This window comes from Peromyscus leucopus, chromosome 6, assembly GCF_004664715.2.
Source record: "Peromyscus leucopus breed LL Stock chromosome 6, UCI_PerLeu_2.1, whole genome shotgun sequence".
In the NCBI taxonomy this organism is placed as follows: domain Eukaryota; kingdom Metazoa; phylum Chordata; class Mammalia; order Rodentia; family Cricetidae; genus Peromyscus; species Peromyscus leucopus.
Window position 1 is genome coordinate 76,385,037 of NC_051068.1, and position 18,206 is coordinate 76,403,242.

The 18,206-nt window shown below is 48.9% G+C and overlaps 1 protein-coding gene across 1 annotated transcript in view; it reads left to right on the top strand.

Annotated features, from left to right (window-relative positions):
- The window catches only part of Casq2 (calsequestrin 2), a 66,787-nt gene extending 50,993 nt beyond the window's left edge, over positions 1-15,794 (top strand). The window contains exons 8-11 of the mRNA XM_028877305.1: positions 972-1,026; positions 11,290-11,390; positions 13,301-13,375; positions 14,454-15,794. Coding sequence (XP_028733138.1) covers positions 972-1,026; positions 11,290-11,390; positions 13,301-13,375; positions 14,454-14,690 — 468 coding nt within the window. The 3' untranslated portion in view covers positions 14,691-15,794. The remainder of the gene's footprint in view (positions 1-971; positions 1,027-11,289; positions 11,391-13,300; positions 13,376-14,453) is intronic.
- Positions 15,795-18,206: the final 2,412 nt, after the last annotated feature.

Consider the following 18,206-nt stretch of genomic DNA (forward strand, 5'->3'; position numbering starts at 1 on the left):
GCAGGTGGACTTCCTGTCCCAGATGGGCAACTATGAAATGCTCTTTGCTCTCTGGCATGTTCCCTGGTTTACTTTCCCTGCTCTGGCACACCGCCCCCCCCCCCCCCCCCCCAACATCCTAAAACTACCACAGTACCAAATTCCAAACTCTCCTTGGAGCCTCTCACACTCACAGAAACGCTCCTGTTGGGGGCTGGGAAGGTGGCTCAGGGGTTAAGAGCATTTGCTGTTCTTGCAGAAGACCTGAGTTTGGTTCCCAGCACCTTCATCCGGCCACTTACAGCCACCTGTGCCTCTAATTCCAGGGGATCTAACACCCTCTTCTGGCCTCCTTGGACACCATACACTCCTGTGGTGGCGTTCCTGAATTGCTCCATGGGCTCTGCTTCTCCGGCCAGAGACTCTGGTTGACCTTCCTTTCTTGTGTGAGCACCAGAGACCCAAATCCTAGTTGAGCTGAGGGTTCTTTCCTGCTCTAGTCAGGGGATCGGGATCTGCCAGCCATGCTCTGGAGTCTCTGTCATCTGGTCCATCCCTGATGATATCTCCTGGTGGGGAACTTCAAAACTGTCACATTCACAGAACTGTCCTGAAACTTAAATTCGCTAGAGCTGTTTCCAGAGTTTTGTCGCCTTGGATAAGCCAGACTTACACTCTTCCCAATTTTCCCCTTGCTGCTGCTCTCCGGATGCACCAGACCACAGGAGTGAGAACTATTTATTGCTATCTCTTGTGTCTGTTGTACTGTCTTAGAAACCATTGGTCCGAGTCCCTTATCAAAGTTCCATGTGCGCTGCCAGCCACCCATCAGCATCTGCTTCCTTCACCTGTGCCTGTCCTGCTCCTTTGGGCCTCAGTGTCCGTATCCATCCCCTGTCCCCCTTTCCATGCCAACCTCCATCTCGTTGTCCCTGACACTCATCTGTATTTCTCTCCTCTTGAGATGAACCTTTGATTCTTTGCTCTTTCAGGAAGACGACTTGAACGGGATCCACATCGTGGCCTTTGCAGAGAAGAGTGACCCAGGTAGGATACCCCTCCCCCACCCCATTCCTCCCCTCACCAATCTGCTTAGCCATTGGCAGGAACTGGCTTCTCACCTGCCTGAGCCCTCACAGTTCCAGTTCAATTGCAAGAAATCGACCCCCTCTAGTGGTCACCTGATAGGTATGAGTGTGTCTTCAGCGGTAAACTCAGCCATGGGAATAGTAGAACTTCCAAGAAAGCCACAGAGCTGGGCATGTAATCCCAGTGTTGGGGAGGGCATAGGAGCATCAGTAGTTCAAGGCCACTTTGGGCAACTTGTGACCATTGTGCTCAGCTACACAAACTGGGAATGAGCACACAAGGAAAGTACTAAAACATCCTAGACTTATGGGGTGTGTGTGTGTGTGTGTTTATGATCAAACCTATATAAATCAATCTGACCTTAACATAATGATAAACTTATTCCTCTGATAAACATGTTCCTCTGTAAAACACCATCTGTGCATAGGAATGCTCTAGAGATATCTGCCGAAAAGTGACGACAGGGAAGAGCATGCAGGGAGCAAATGACTCTCTGCCAGTGGAAGGGTAACTTAGCTGTTCTTGCACTGTGGACAACTCCCCCTGGTTCCCATCTTATCAACACCGATGGAAAGAGAAGGGACAGAACAATAAATGTTGCAAGAGGCAAAATGACAGTTCCCCAAGACAGTGATCCACAAGACAGAGCTTCCTGAGAGAAGGTGAAAGTGCAGATGAGGGAAGGGGGGTGGGGCACGGCAGCGCTGGAACAATCCAGAATGCAGCCAGGGAAGTCAAGGCACATCATTTGGGATGCCTGGCCACCAGGCTTTGGCCATGAAGAGTTGGGGCAGAGGTTCCTGAACTTGACAGGCGTGCAGCTACGAGAGCAAAGGCCTTTTGGGGCTGGTTCAAACAAAACCTTCAGACCCTGTGATTTTATGGGGCTCTGCTCGGAGGCAAGTCATGGTGGACCATCAGGTTTGAGGACCACCACTTCAGGAAATGGGGAGTTATATGATGGTCACCAGGATCCTCAGCCACTGCCCGAGGGCAAGGTCTAGAGAAGCGCTGCCGTGGAGATTAGGACTGGCAAGTGCTGGCTTACCATGCAGAAAGCCCTGGGCTCCATCCTCAGCTCTGCAAAAAAACTGAGCGTGGTGGTGCAGGCCTGCATCTCCGTAGAAGTAGGAGGGTCAGAAGTTCAAGGCCATCCTCAGCTATGCATCAAATCCAAGACTAGCCCGGACTGCACCAAACCCTGTCTCAAATCAATCAAACAACCAAACGACCTCAAACCCCAAACCACTCAGTCAAGCAACATCAACAAAAGAGATCTTAGCTTGAGACTAAGAAACAGCGGCTCCGAGTTCAGCCCAGTTCCAAGAGACCACAGGGGCACTGGGAGAAAAGGACTAATGCCTCATCCATCAGTGTGGGCCTGATTCCTTACAGTGGCTGGACAGGGCAGACGTCCAGCAAATGTGTGTGGAGCAAGTGGTTCCTAAAGTCGAGACAGCCCACACTGTAACAGTTAGTCTTTATAGCTAACATTGGAGTGGGGATTTTTATACTCACAAAGCTGTGCAGATCCCAGCACCATCTCACTCCAGACCTTTACCAACACCACCCATGGATGGCCACTCCCGTTACTGACCCTCTCCATGGATGACAACCACCAATTGCTTACTATTTGTCTATCTGTTCTGGATATTTTATATAATGTGTAGCCTTTTGTATCTGGCATCTTTTCTTTAGTATAATGCTACACATACACACATATATACTAACTATATAGTAGCTATCTGTCTTGACTATTTTTTTTTAAAGATTGAGTAATATTCTATTGCATCTAAACCAAATTGCCCGGGAGCTAGTCTTTTAAATATCCATTGCTGGGCTGGATTTCCCATCATAGACTTGCAGAGCTGAAATCCTCCTCAAGGATTCCTGGGATCTAGACTTGCTTTTTTTTTTTTTTTTTTTTTTTTTTTTTAATGTGGTGTCAGCTGCCTTTTACAGACCCTGGCTACCCTCAGCCCCCAGGTTTACAGGCTATAATCAGACAGAATCGGATCCTTGGTGTTGTGTGATCAGAGCTGCTGCTGGCAGCCGCCTGCTGGCAAGACTCCAGGGGGCTTCCTTCCCGCCCCACTGCCCGCTTCCAGGGTTGCAGGGAGGCCTGTCTGGCTGTCTGGAACAATAGAACAAAGAGGTCTCCCTGAACTGCAGAAACCTGTTTGACAGAGATTGCTGCTGTAATGAATCAAGCTTCTGAAACGACTTCCACCTCCTCCCTGGACAAATACCCCCGGGCCCTGAAGCTCAGTCTTGTCTCCAAATCCCAAGCTGGGGCTTGTCCCTGCGGAGGAGCGGGGTAATGCTGGGAGGGGAGGTCAGGAACATGGTCTTTCAGCGACCCGGGGTGCCCTCGCACTCAGGGCTCTTACTGAACGAAGGGGGTTCTGATGAAAGTCCCTCGCCTTGACTTTGTGGTCAGTCAACACTTACCTGCTGGGCAGTGATGTGCAACCTGCCCCCTCCCCCCACCCCCGAGGCTGGGTTGCGGTCCTGGAGGGTGCATTCCTGCCTGCCGACAGTTATTCAGATTCCTTTGGCCTTACTAATAGGTCATCTGAAAGTTGACTGCCTAAGCAGACTGCACCCACTTTCTGAAAGAGGAAGGTGATGGTTCCCGGATAACAGACGCTTCTTAGAGCTCTTCTGCGTTGAGCTGTGAGGAGATAGCCACATTAATCTTGAGGCCACTCGGATCTGTGTGTGCTGATTACTATTTATTGTTCTGGTGTTGGATGAGGACAGTGAGTCTTAAAGGCTAATTGGATGGCACTGAGCAGGGTCTCGAAGTCAAGGTCGGCGCTGCTGCCAGCGCACATGCCGTCCAAATGCATCAGGAGTGTAAGGAAGCTGGCGACGATGACCGTTACTGTCACGACAATCCAGCAAGGAAGGTTTAATTTTTATTCTCATTTCACGCCAAGGCTGGGGAGCAGGGGGATGAAGTGAGGGCTGTCTGGCTTCCCAGCCCACACCCCTTAACCACAAGGCAGGCAGGCTTCTATGCCTCTCGGACAGCATCTGACAGCCAGGGGATCATCCAGAGAGCCTCCTTCCTTCTGTGTGGCCCTTCCCCACCCCTCTGCCGCCAACATTTGGACCGCAAGAGGTCAGTGGCAGACGGTTCAGTGGTGTGCACGAAATCACAGGGCTAGAGGTATGGCAGAAAAGTGAGTTTATCTTTGCTGAGGGCACTTCTCAAGAGCGACCCAGCGGGTGGCCAGCTGCAAGATTGTTCAGTGTTTCTGTATGGTGGCCGGGAAGGGGCCAGGGCTGGTAGATCAAAAGAGCATGCCAAGGAAGTGAGACCTAAGCTGAGCCACTTGTCAGCCCGAGTTTCCCATAAATAACAAGTCATCCTCCTGTGGCCCACTGACGTTCGTTCCTGATGCAGACGGTGAACCTAGCAGCACTGGTCTATTCAGTGACCTGGCCCCCAAGAACTCTCCTTACAGCCAGAGTTTGTGTTCCCCCTCGCAGAAGGCCGAGAACAGGAGGGTCTCTCTGGCAGAAATCCATGTCCGTTCTCGCGTCCTAGAGCACGACCTGTGGGTTTCCCTTGCTGCGAGCTTCTGAGCCCGGCTGGGAAGGACATTAGGACATCCCCAGGCCCTCCCTACATGGCAGCTGCTTGTTGCATGGCCCCCTCCTCTGCCTACACCTTCTCTTCGGCTGCCATGCTCAAGAGCAGAGCTGGGACACAGGTTCGAGAATGGAAGATTTCCCCTTGCTGCTCCCAGATGTGTCTGCGCTGGGCTGATGTCTTCTTTACAGTGTTTGATGAGAGGTTTGCTGAGGGGCGCTTCTACCTGAGTGTGTGCTGGATGGAAACCCTCTCAGGGCATTGGGAATATTCACACAAACAAGCTAGAAACACAAGCATGGCTGCTGTCTGCAAGCCCTGAACAGATTTGGCAGCAGGTCCTCGAAGGGTGCTTCCAGCCTGCTGCCCCTGGGTTTTTCCTGCCCTGGGGTTCTTGCAAAAATGAATTAGAGACCAATTATCTCAAATAGGAGCACTGAGTGCTTCTTGGAGCTTTATAATTTACATTTGATATCTCAACCTCACTATTTGATGGTTGCTGGGTGCTGAATGTTACTTATATGCCCGGCAAATACCAGCTCTGTAGATAGGGACAGTCAGTCCATATTCTCCAGGATAGAGAGGAGGGAGCGTAAGCACAGTGAAGTTAAGCATCACCCCCGGCTCTCGTGAATAGTAAGAGGTAGAACTGGGACTAAACCCAGTACTCCATCCCGCTCACTCTGTCCATGGGTCTCTGAACTGGGAAAATGCATCATTTGATTTTTTTCGCACCAATTCTGGGATCCGAAGAGCAAGAGGAAGCAGAGCAGAGAAGGAACGCTGGCTAAGGAATGGCAGGGGGCCTGCTTCAAAGCCACGGGGCCCCGTGACCCCGTCTTTTATTCTGAGTGGCTGTCTCGGGGCAGTAGATATCCTTCGAAAAGGGGAGCTCCCAGCCTTGTGGCTTCTTCCTTGTCTCCCCACAAGGACCAAGTCTAGAGAATTCTGCTTTTGGAGAATTCCACACAACAGAGGACCAATGGGGCTTTCTGAGTGAGGGCCCCAGGGCCTCACCTGCTTTATTGGCCTCTGTGCCTCACCTTGGCTCTGGGTCTGAAGCATGTGGGACTCAAAAGCACACCCAAGGGAAAGAGCAGATCCTTCAAGACAACCTCCCAGCTGGGTGACACTGACCTCCAGCCTGCCTAGCTGACCACCTGCCACTGTGGGACCACAGCTTTCCTAAGCCCAGGTAGAGACCCTTCAGTCACAGCTGTCATAGTGTGGAGTCAGGAAGGGCGTCCTTCAGTCTCACAGACTGACCATTGTTGCAGGTTGTTTTTGCTCTTTTGGGGGGCCCGCCACCCAGCTCCCAAATAAATCTTATTATTACTTATGAATGCCCGGCCTTAGCTTGGCTTGTTTCTAGCCAGCTTTTCTTAACTTAAAGTATCCCATCTATCTTTTGCCTCTGGGGCTTTTCCTTTTCTATTCCTGTATACCTTTCTTTCTTACTCCATTGCTGATTATGTAGTTGGGTGGCTAGCCCCTGGGTCCTCCTTCTCTGGCTTCTAGATCTCTCCTCTCCCAGATTTCTTCTTCTATTAATTCTTTCTGCCTGTTAGCCCCACCTAACTCTCTCTCCTGCCTTGCCATTGGCCATTCAGCTCTTTATTAATCCATCAGGAGTTTTAGACAGGCGCAGTATCACAGCTTCACAGAGTTAAACAAATGCAGCATAAACAGGATATTCTACAACAGAGCATAGCCAGCAACCAGGAGGAGGTTGGAAGGAATGGGCAGCCTGGGCAGCATGATAGACCTGTTTGCTCCTGGGCCGTGGCTTGCTCTGAGACACAATCACATCTGCAAATGAGGCCTTTCCCTAGATGGCTGTGAGTGACCTAGATCTGGTCCCCCAGGGCCTGGTGCAGGCCATTCCCACCAGCCTCTGCCAGGGAAGCAGGAGGGATAATGGCCTGTTTCTCTTCATGCAAGGATGTGATTCCCAGAGGCCACATACTTGCCGTGAGAGACTTTGCCCCATATCCATGCCTCAGTCCTTAGGTCCTGAACTTCCAGACCTGCAGTCCAAGGACTGGGAAGGGACTGAAGTTCTCACAGCCGCCTTCTTTATTTAGGCCATCCTGGAGACTCCAGGTCTACTTAAAGCATCATTAGGTTGACCCTACAGGCAGGTCAGGGCTCAGGAGCATGCTCAGAAGCAGGGCAGGGGCCTGTGCTCCACTTACTCTGTCAGAAAGGCAAAGGCAGGCCCCCCACAATCCCCAGGGTCGAGGCCACACTGCATCTCCTCCCTCACCTAGCCTGTGCCTCCTTGAGGACAAAGTTTCACAGCGGGCTTGGGAGACTCAGGTGTGGAGGAGGGAGGGCGGAGAGGAAATGGCTGCAGATGTGCAGACTGAGGACCTAAGTTCGACTCCCGACTCTGCTACTTACTCATAGATGACAGGGGCCAGCCACCTCCTTCAAGATCTCCGGAAAGAGCAAGGTAATAAAATCTTCCATGCAGACTAGACAGGAAGATGAAATGCAGACATCCTCAGTACCCAGTGAGTGCTCCTCAGAGGAAGGCTGAGGTGGCCGGGGGCAGACTCTGTGTATGAGGAGCGACACCCTGAGTCCATCAAGGAAGAGGCTAGTGTAGAAAAGGAGATTTGTGGCTCTTAGGATCAACAGCTCCGGGATCAGGCTTTAGGAGGGGCGGAGGGACCTAGCCCGGAAACACAAGGGAGAGAGAGAGAGGGGATTCAGGCTGGGGCTCTTCACCAGCTTGGTTACTGGGAACGTTGAGTCTCCTCTGGCCTTGGGAACCTGCTTGGATGCTCCTCTGGTAGCCTAGCCCTCCAAAGGCTGTGTGAAACAACCTCAAGCCTCAAAGTCTTTAGCTAGCCTTCTCCTCTCTACCTTATTCCAGAGTATGGGTTTTTTCCTCTGAAAAGTAGCCTGTCACACTCTAAGGCCTCTGAGCTACGTCACTGATACAGGAAACATTTGATCCTTCCTGCCTCGGCTGACTTCAGCTGCGTCCCAACCATGTGACCACCATGCAAGACAAAAGTGAAACAAACCCTATTGCTCCTGCCTCCTGGTCAGAGAGGGAGACCCACAGGGACTGTGGTCATTGTTCAGGTCACCCACTGTTTTCTTTTTAATTTTATGTGTGCGGGTGTTTTGCCTCATACATGTCTGCGTGCTGTGTACCTGGTGAGCTAGAGGCCAGAAGAGGGCATCGGATTCCCTGGAACTGGAGTCACAGACAGTTGCAAGCTGCCCCATGGGTGCTGGGAATTGAACCTGGGTCCTCTGGAAGAGCAACCAGTGCTCTTAACCCCTGAGCTAAATGTCTAGCCCCAGATGTTGAGAGGAGCCATTGAAATAGGCCTGCTCCAGGCTGAGGACTGAAGAAGGTAGAGGCCAGCAAGCCGAGTCATTTGTGTCCAAGCAGGCTAACGCTTTCCAAGCAGTTAAACCTAGTTTGCACACAGTCCCTGGGGCAGGGTCCTCATAGCCCAGCAGCTGCTGTCACAGAACGAGCAGCCGGGGTCACATGTTCCTGCTGTTCCACCCCCTCCTGGCGGTCTATTTTGTGAGGTAGGTTTTTGTGAGCATCTATGACAGGTGACCCCACTCACATATGAATGGCCGGGCTTAATGGAGGTCTTCAGCTCCCTTACTTTCAGACATAAGACTCCCAGATTACTGAGGGGAATGACTGATTGAACCTTCCTGTTCTGGCACTAAGTATTTCAGAGACATTCATTTCATGTACAGCCATCCTGGGAAATAGATATTGCTGGGACCGGTGAGATGCTCAGTGGCTAGAGGCACTCGCTGTTAAGCCTAATGACCCAAGTTCAATCCTTGGGACCCACCTTATGGAAGCAGAGAACTGGCTACAGCAAGTTAGCCTCTAGCCTCCACACACAAGGTGTGGCATGCACGTGACACCCACCTACACAGGCCACACTTACGAACAGGCACAAAAGACAGATAAGTAAATGAAAGAGCAATTTTAAAAAGAAGTGGCTACTATTGCCGCCGCCGCGGCCGCCGACCCATTTTACTCACCAGGAAAGACGGTGTTGGATAGTGCCTTGAGTGACAGTCTAAGTGATTGGGACTAAGGTCACTTGGACCCAACAGTCATGTGTGTGTCACACACAAGTGAATGGAAACCCCCAGCCACAGATAAGAGCCTATATAGAGTTTCTTAGCGCTGACATTCCAAGGTCGCCCTTGGAGCTTGATACAGCTTTTGTGCCTTTAATGTCAATTTTATTCATTTTGTTCTGGGAATAAATAGTTTTTGTGAGTTTTCCTTGCTCTCCCTGTACATGAAGAATATTTTCTTACACACACACACCACACACACACACACACACACAACACACACAACACACAAAAAAAAAAAAAAAAAAAAACATTCTTTTTTTTTTTTGGTTTTGAGACAGGGTTTCTCTGTGAGCCTTTGCGCCTTCCTGGAACTCACTTGGTAGCCCAGGCTGGCCTCGAACTCACAGAGATCCGCCTCTCTGCCTCCCGAGTGCTGGGATTAAAGCTGCGCCACCACCGCCCGGCTAAACCTTCCACATTCTTAAACATGGAAATTAGGCTGTACCTATGAAATTTTTTGTTTAACACAGGTTTGAATGCATTTTTTTTCTTGAGAAGCCAAATTTAATCATTCCACCTTTTTCTTTCTATCTCTGAACCTGCTCTAAGATCCAGGAGTGTTCGCGTGCTCTCGTATGTACTGTTCCTTTTATAAAATCTCAGCACCCCGTGAGCTTTTCCATCAGAACATGGCAGCACTTGCAGGCTGGGCCCCTGCGACCTTGGCATGGGGATTCTCTGCTCTCCCTTCAGGGGATCCAGTCCCATTTACTCAAGTCTACTTGAACATGATCTGAGTGGCTGAGCCTCACTCTCTTCGTGAATTTCAGGCCTGTTCAGGTCCCTTTCACATCTTCCAGAGAACTGGCCATGTCCCTCCATTATTGTCCTTTTCTTCTCCAAGATATGCAGTCATAACTGCCACTGTCTGGGAGGAATTCTCTCTTCTGGTCTATGCATTTGGGTCCACAAATCCACACACACCTCTCCACAAATTTCCATAGTTTCCTCTCCTGAGACAGGACCCCTTGCCCAGGAGAGGAGCCACAATGTATCTAAACAGCGGCCAGGACATTTGCCGCTGGAGGAGGGAGGCTTGCTTTTCCCAGTTATGTATGCCTACGTGCAGCAGATACTGAACACACTACTCCCTTCTCCGGCCTCCAAACAGCAAACACGTGGACTCTAAAGCACAGCCCCTGTGTTTGTACAGAGGGCATGGCTCTCGGGCCCCCCACTCAGCTATCAGAGGCATGGAACTCTATTGTTTAGAACTAAACTTGACGTTTCTATTTTGAGCAGTATACTACCGAATGGTGGAAGCTGGTCTGACCACTGGGCCTCTAGCCCCACCCAGTTACCATGGCACCCACACACAGCTGGGTGGGATCACCATCATCTGTGCACCCTGGCACCTGTTGAGAAGTCTGTTGTTCTGTTGGCCCCGTGGTCCTTGTTCCAAGCAGGTCAGCACTGGCCCTCTCCTCCCACCTGCAAGTCATCATCAGATTCGCCACCATGATCGTATCTCTGCTCAGGTTCTGAGATGCGTTGGCTGTTGGGGGCTCACGCAGGACTTTCCTGCGTTAAGTGCTAGGGAGCTTGCTAAGAGCTTCCCTGGTGGTTTTTTTTTTTTTTTCTTTCATTTTCCTTAATTTAATTGCTTAACAAAATACGAGCTCCCTTCTGGATTCCCTGAACTTCCAGAGACTCTTCATGTGGACTTAGGTGCACATCCGACTTTTGTTCCTCACGTGTATACAAACACACACACACACTCACAGAATGTTTTTTTGTCAGGGACCTGCCAGGATCAGACCATTTGTCTGCTCTAGTCGGGCGTGGGGGTGTGTTCAGGGTTTACAGTATCACTTACTGGATGTTCTTTCAAAAATTTTGCTTATGGAAAAAAAAAAAAATCTGTATGCTGCAGGGCTTAGGCTCCAAGTGTGGAAGGCTTGTCCCTGCTTTTCCTATGATTCATCTCTCCTCTCCGGGGCAGAGAGGATTGCTGACAGAGTACAGGGAGTGCTGGCTGTACCAGAGCCTGTGCGGGAGGGAGTAAGGGGGACTGGGAAATGGGCTGTGGAGCAGAGCGATGCCGACCAGTTTGATGGTGTTGGGAATTCCAGGTTGTGCTTGTTCTACAGAGCAGACATTGTAGGGAATCCAGGGACGGCGCATGCTTGGAACACACAGGATCATCAGGGACAGGCAGAGAGCTTCCTCTGCTCTGGGACTGACCGTCACCAAGGCCACTCAGTTTTCATCTCCTAATGAAGAAATGAAGGTGAACCTTCGTTTAGAAAGGGGGCCACTTCCCTGTGACCTTTCAATTTCTTTCTTAAAATTGCCCTTGCTTTCTCTGTATAAGCCCCTTTGTGTCTGCGGCTCTTCATCTGACTCATTATAGGCTCACTCTGTAATTGAGGGTATGTACCAGATGGCCAAGAAAGCCTGGTGGAAAAACCATGCTCTTGCACTCCACATGAGGAGCGGTGTATGTGCTGGGTGACTCAACTTTCTTGAACCCTATCCAGATGGCTATGAGTTCCTGGAGATCCTGAAGCAGGTTGCCCGGGACAACACTGACAACCCTGACTTGAGCATCTTGTGGATTGACCCAGATGACTTTCCACTGGTGAGTGGCCCAGGCCAAGGTCTCATCCCTGGTGGTCTTCAAGTTTAGCACAAAGTCTTCAAGCAGGAGGGACAGACTGAAATAGTTGAAGGTGCTTGAAGAAACCCAGAGGCCACTGTATATGGAGTAGGTGCATATGCTTTTTACACAGCATTGAACTTGGCTTCATGTAGTCGTTGCAGTGACCAGACTTACCAGTGTTCTCACTTCTGAGACACCAAGAGGTGACTACTCTTGGAGAGGCCTACCCAGGGGAGATGGGAACATTCCTTCTTTAAGTAACAATATGGCCCCTTTGTGTCACCATCTACCTCTCCCTGAGCCTCCAGAGGCAACCTAAATTATTAGAGAATGGAAGCCAGAAGTGAAGACTTGATCTTTGCAGGGTGAAGAACTTGATGAAGCAAAGGAATGGCCTGTCTGAGGGTAGAGACTGTGCCTGGCTTGTTTGTCACGAGCTCCTTAAGACTCGGCATTGGGTCCAGCACACATGGAAGGCACAAGAACTTTACCACGCCAGTGCTAGTCTCTGTCAATGAAGAATAGCAAGAAAGCTTTGATAATTCTTAGTTTTGAGCAAATTACACAGAATGCATGTCACACATGAGCCCAGTAACAATAATAATGGAGGAAGTTACATCCTTTACTATAACGAACATTCTCTATTGGCCAAGTCCCATGCTGCACCAAGAGTCAGGATCCCTAACACCGCATGAGGTGGAACCTGGGTCTCTTCAAGAGCCTTGAAGACTAACACATAGGTACTGAGTTATGTGATTTGTTTGAAGATGCGCTCATAGCCCATTCCCTCAACAACCCTAAAACTAGGTACTGTTATAACCCCTATCCCACTGAGAAAGGGCAGCACTTGGCTGTTAAACCTAGTAGTTGTGAAAGCCCCACTGAGATCCATAGTGAAGTCAAAGCTTGGTCTATTGACTGCTTCTGGTAAGGCTAACTGCTGGTAACTATAGAATGTTGGTTATTCTCTGGCTATGAGTTGCATCGGTTATGACTGGTAAAAATGACTAGACAGAGAAAGCTGACATCAAATCCTATACACATGGAGATTGGGTGAACCAAAGGCAGAGACTTTCATGAGATTTGAGGCCAATGGCATAATTCTAGGTAAGCATAAGAAAGCCATGGCCATTTAAGCACACAAGGTTGCTTTGTTGATTTGCTTTCAATGGGTGTATTTCCAGTTTCCCTGTACTGTTTCATTATGCAGACTTTTAAATGGCCTGCCATTCTTTTGGCCAGTTCTGCATTTACCTTGGTTCTTGCAGAGCAAAGGCATTTCTAATTTCCAGATCCACGAACACCCAAGTCCATGTCTGTCCATGCATTTACTAGAGAGAGACCTCTGTTCCTGAACATCGACATTTCCTTAGCTTCATGGACTCCACTGGTTCCATTAGTCTGCCCCAGCCAGAGATTTGTTCAGACGGAGCCCTCGCTGGGCTGAAGAAACCTGGCTTGTGTTTGCATTTTAGGCCAAGTTACAGCATATCAATGTTTTCCCAGCCATCTCATGTGACAGAGAGGCACAAGATAAGGCTTTTAAGAATGGAACACTTAAAGGGAGGCAGAAAGAAATGGCTCTTTCACTACCCACAAACTATCAATGAGTTATAGTTTGGGGATTGCCCTCAGCCATCTTTGTGATAGTCTCCCTGAGAGCTGTGGAAGCATTTATGTTCATGTTGTCACAGCTAGTGCTGTGGCATCTCTTATTGAATGCTTCAAGTGCTTTAGGGCTGGAGCCAGCCTTGGATTTCCTGTGCCCACAGCTGCTTTAAAGGCATTCAGCCAATCACAGCCCGGTTACTATGGTAGGCTGGCAGGTGAATCCGGGCCACAGGGAGAGCCTCTACCCATTGTCTAAGCTGGTCTCTTTGTTGCTGCAGCTTGTTGCTTACTGGGAGAAGACTTTCAAGATTGACCTGTTCAAGCCACAGATTGGCGTGGTGAATGTAACAGACGTGAGTATCCCTATCAGGGCCTGCGTATGCCCATCAGGGCCTGAGTATCCCATCAGGGCCTGAGTATCCCCATCAGGGCCTGAGTATCCCCATCAGGGCCTGAGTATCCCCATCAGGGCCTGAGTATCCCCATCAGGGCCTGAGTATCCCCATCAGGCGAGCCTCACTGAGTATCCCATCAGGGCCTGAGTATCCCCATCAGGGCCTGAGTATTCCCATCAGGGCCTGAGTATCCCCATCAGGGCCTGGCCAGGCAGTCTCAGCCACCCTGTTGGCTGCCATGAAGCCCTAACTATGAGATCACTCAGGAGTCTACAGCACCAAGTGGAACTCTTGGGTCTTTCCCAAACTCTAGGAGCTTGATTGTATTCACTTCCCAAGTGAAATAACAAGGCCTTCGTATACAGGCAACTCATGCCTAGAGCTACCATTGCCTAAGAGAGATGGAGAGGTTGATGTCCAGAAGCCCATGCTGGCAGCCACCCACACAGTCAGAAGACCCTGATGACAGAAGGGAAGCCCCATGGCAGAAGTTTAAGCACAGACAAACTCAGGGTGGGAAGGGCTATTGAGATGAACTGATCAAGTGGGAAGACATATAGACTCAGTCCAGACATCTGATACAAAACAATACAGAAATAGGGCAGATTCAACAAGGGGAACAGTGAGGAGAAGAAGCCATATAGAGGGCCCACTGCAGCCCAGTGCAGGCAGGGGCTATTGGGAATGGGGCCCGTTAACAACGTCTCTTTGCCACCCTGTGGTAAGTGTTCTATCAGTCTCTTCATTTCTTGACTTTTGAAATTTGAATGAAGAGTAATTCATTCATTAATTTTTGTGTGTGCACATATGTATTCTCTTGAGTAGTAGAATAGACATTCATCTTGCTGTTATTGAAACAGAATACTTCATAAGACTGTTCTGCATTTGTTCATCATTTGGCATTTCCATTTGTCTATCTGTACATATCCCTGATGGGTGTGAGAGACTTGGAGGCCCACTCCAGTTACTTGAAAACCCCCGGCCTGTCTCAACCTCCACCCCTTCACTCATTGGGTCATTCTGTCCGTCACTACAGGCAGACAGCGTCTGGATGGAGATCCCAGACGATGACGACCTGCCCACAGCCGAGGAGCTGGAAGACTGGATCGAGGATGTGCTTTCTGGAAAGATCAACACTGAAGATGATGACGATGAAGAAGAAGACGATGATGGTGATGGAGACAATGACGACGACGACGATGACGATGATAATTCTGATGACGAGGATAATGATGACAGTGATGATGAGGACGATGACGACGATGACGAATAGCTCCAGACCTGGGTGAATCTGATGAGAACGACATCACAACTACCCCCTACCATACAGATGACCCAAGGGGGCAGCAAGCAGTGGTGCCCACACCTGGTCAGCTCTTTTCCTTTCTCCAGCATCTTTTTCTAGTCGGTTCTTGGCAGGAGTGGTACATTTCAGTGAATGCCTTCCCAAACCCAGCAGTCCCACTCAGCAGGGACAGGAGGGGGGTGATTCCCATACTGACTTCTTTTAAGCATCCCTGAGGAACAAACAGCTCTTGTTCTTTGCTAGACCATCAAGGGTCATGGAATTCTGGGAGTCTGGGGATAGTATCTCCTGACACCTCTACTCAAGTTTACTTACTGTCTTTGATTCTGATAGTGACAGAAATGACAGCTTGCTATTAGTTCACAAGCAGGGAGTGGACTTCTAATCAAGAGCCCAGGAAGGTCACATGATTATTCAATTCAGTCCCCAAACCTAGAATCTCAGTGAATTCAGACACAAGCCTTTGGATAACTATTAGGAATGCTTGAACTGTAGGGGCATCACAATCATTTTTAGAACATTAGGATGCTGTGTGGGGGTCAATTAACTCTGTGAATGTCTCAACAGTTCAAAAGCCTCATATATTCACCAGCAGTGAGAGAAGGGAGAGGCTGAAGGATGAAAGGTTTTTCATTTTTCTGATGGAGACAGTTTAGGTCTCTGAAGGGGTTTGCTGGCCGCCTTGTGTGATCTGGGAACTGAATGCCCCTTCTCTGTCCCTGCTAGCGAGCTGTCCCATTCTGAGTTAAAATTGCTTTATCCAATGGTCGATTAACTCCCCATTCATCAGCACTCCCACAGTTGACCAGGGCAGCGATAATTAGAGTTCATGATGCCCTGAGGCACTGAGAAAAAAAATCCCCAAGTGCCTTTTGAATTGTCTGAAAGCAATATTGTGCTTGGTAGTTTTAGTTGCTAAGTAAGTGTTCTAATTTATTTTTGAAATCTGTTAACATGGAGAACACTCTGTGTGGTTTTGTTTTTGAAACTGGGGCAGTCCTTTTACGGAACAGTAATAAACTGACTGGACATTAAACTCATGTTTTGAAAAGGTCGAGACTATCTTGATAATCCCACCCTGGTCTTTCTGAGTTTGTTTGTTTTTGCCTGGCTCCGGTTCTACCTCTCTGCTCCTGGCTGCCCTTCCACGATTAGCATTTCAGTGTCTCTCAGCTCTGGCCGGGTTTCCAGGCACTATCACCCACGTCATCAACTGCCACCTGTGTTAATGGCCTCCACTAAGGGCCTCTAACCTCGATCTTTGGGCTTTGACCTTGGTCTCTGATCCACTCGCATTCAAACTCAACACAGCAAGGCCTGAGCCCCATCCCCTTCCCCTCTACACTTGTCCTTTTTTATGAAGTCCCAGCTTCGATGAGTGCTTTTACGATCGATGTCATTGTCTAGGTGACTGAAAGTGCCTTGTTCACGTTTGCTTCCACCACACGGGGCACCCACCTGTGGTCACAGCATGTATCCAAATGATAACGCATCGCATAGCCACCCTCCCCCTAAATACAGTCTTTAGGAGACAAGACACAGCCTTATCTCTGTAGTCCAATCACTTGCTGCTTTGCCTATCACAACACAGATGGTATTTCTTGAGTCAACATGTGAATAACTGGTCAGCCAAAGCAGCTGTTGTTGCCTACCATGTTGGGTAGTAGAGCTTACAGGGTGTTTTACGTGCCCTGCCCTGTGTTAGGTAGCTTCTGTTGCCGTAACAAAACACTTGAGAGAAACAACTTCAAAGAAGGGATTTCACTCATTTCAGCTCACAGCATCAGAGGTTTTAGTTTAAGATCTGCTGTCTCCATTGCCTGGGGCCAGAGTTAAGGAGGAATGTCATGGTGGCAGCATTGTAGAGCAGAGGAAACTGCTTGCCTGGCTGCACCAGGAACCCCGGAGAAAGAGGAAGGGGCCAGGACTCCAAACTATCCTTTAGCGCCCTCCCTCCAGGGACCTACTTTCCCACCTCCTAACAGTCCATGGGGCTATGAACTCAACGGACCAGGATGGGTTAGTACTCTCATGATCCAGTTACCTTTCAAAGCCCCACCTCTGAATATAGCTGCATCGAGGACCGAACTTTCAATCTTTGAAGATATTCACATGAATATCATAACAGACTGCCACAGTCTGGGTGGCTTAAGCAACAAAAGTCTGCATTCCCACAGTTTAGTCCAATGTCAAGTTGCCAACTGTGTTGCATCCTGCTGAGGGCCCTTTTCCTGGCTTCTTGTCTTGTTTGCACATGGCAGATAGATATAGAAGATAGATAGATAGATAGATAGATAGATAGATAGATAGATAGATAGATAGAAAGACAGACAGACAGACAGACAGACAGTAAAGAGTTCTGATTTTCTTCTAGAAGGATGCCTGTCCTATCAAACTAAGGTCTGGCCATTGTGATTTTATTTGACTTTGATTGTCATCTGAAAGGGCTTTGTCTTCAAATGCAGTTATACCAGGAGCCAACACTTCAATATGATTTTGGGGGTGCCCAATTCAGTCTAGAATGCAGGGCCTCAATATAATTTTCTCCCCCCACAAAACTAAGCAGGTTGTGCTGTGTTCTATCCACCCAAGACCAGTCATACCTCAAGCAAACTCTTGGGGAGGTGATTGTCCCAAGAAACCTCTGATGCTAAACTTTCAAGTAGACAAGGAATGGGGGTCCATTGGAAAAACAGTCTGTTTCTCAGCCCAGGAAGGTGTGGTGTTCTCAGAGACCTAGAAACCTGTGTGCAGCTGAAACTGTGCTCTGGTGTTCCTGTGTTAGGATCCCTGGGAGTCCAGCTGTTTCTGCCCAGACAGGGCTGTTCAGTGAGTAGTCTGAACCCTCTGAGCAGACATTTACTGAGTGTTTTGTCCCATGGCTAGAGCACAATGCTATGTGCTTTCCATATGCTATCACAGCCCATCCTTACAGCAGATTAGAAGATGTGTCTAGTTATTTTCCTTAATACAGTAGGACATAGAAGGCTCCAGCAACTTCTCAGAACTACACACACTCTTTGAAGGGACATAGATACAACTCTATTTTTTAACTTAAAAGGATTTACATTAAGGATCAAAACACTGCATTCTTTTTCCCTCAGAGCATGTCTGAAGACAGACTCAAATGAATTTCTAATAACTGCTTTTATTGCTCGAACCCATTTATCTTCCCGTTCTGGGTTCATAATAAACTCAAATGATACTAGAAATGTGGCCTAATTAAAAACACAAGATCTGCTATTCCATTAAAAAGAAAGAGCATGATTCAGTGTGTAATCAGGAACAAAGAATCCCTTTCAGTGTATGTTCATTAAACACCATCCCAGAACTTGAAAAGAGCTCGTCATTTCTAGAAAAGATTGTGACCTCTCCGACATTCATGTTCATCACCCTGGGAGGAGTCACTATTGTATGTGTGCAGACTACATTTCATTTCACTTTCATTGGCATGTGTTCCTCACCTATAGGTCTGATAACAAG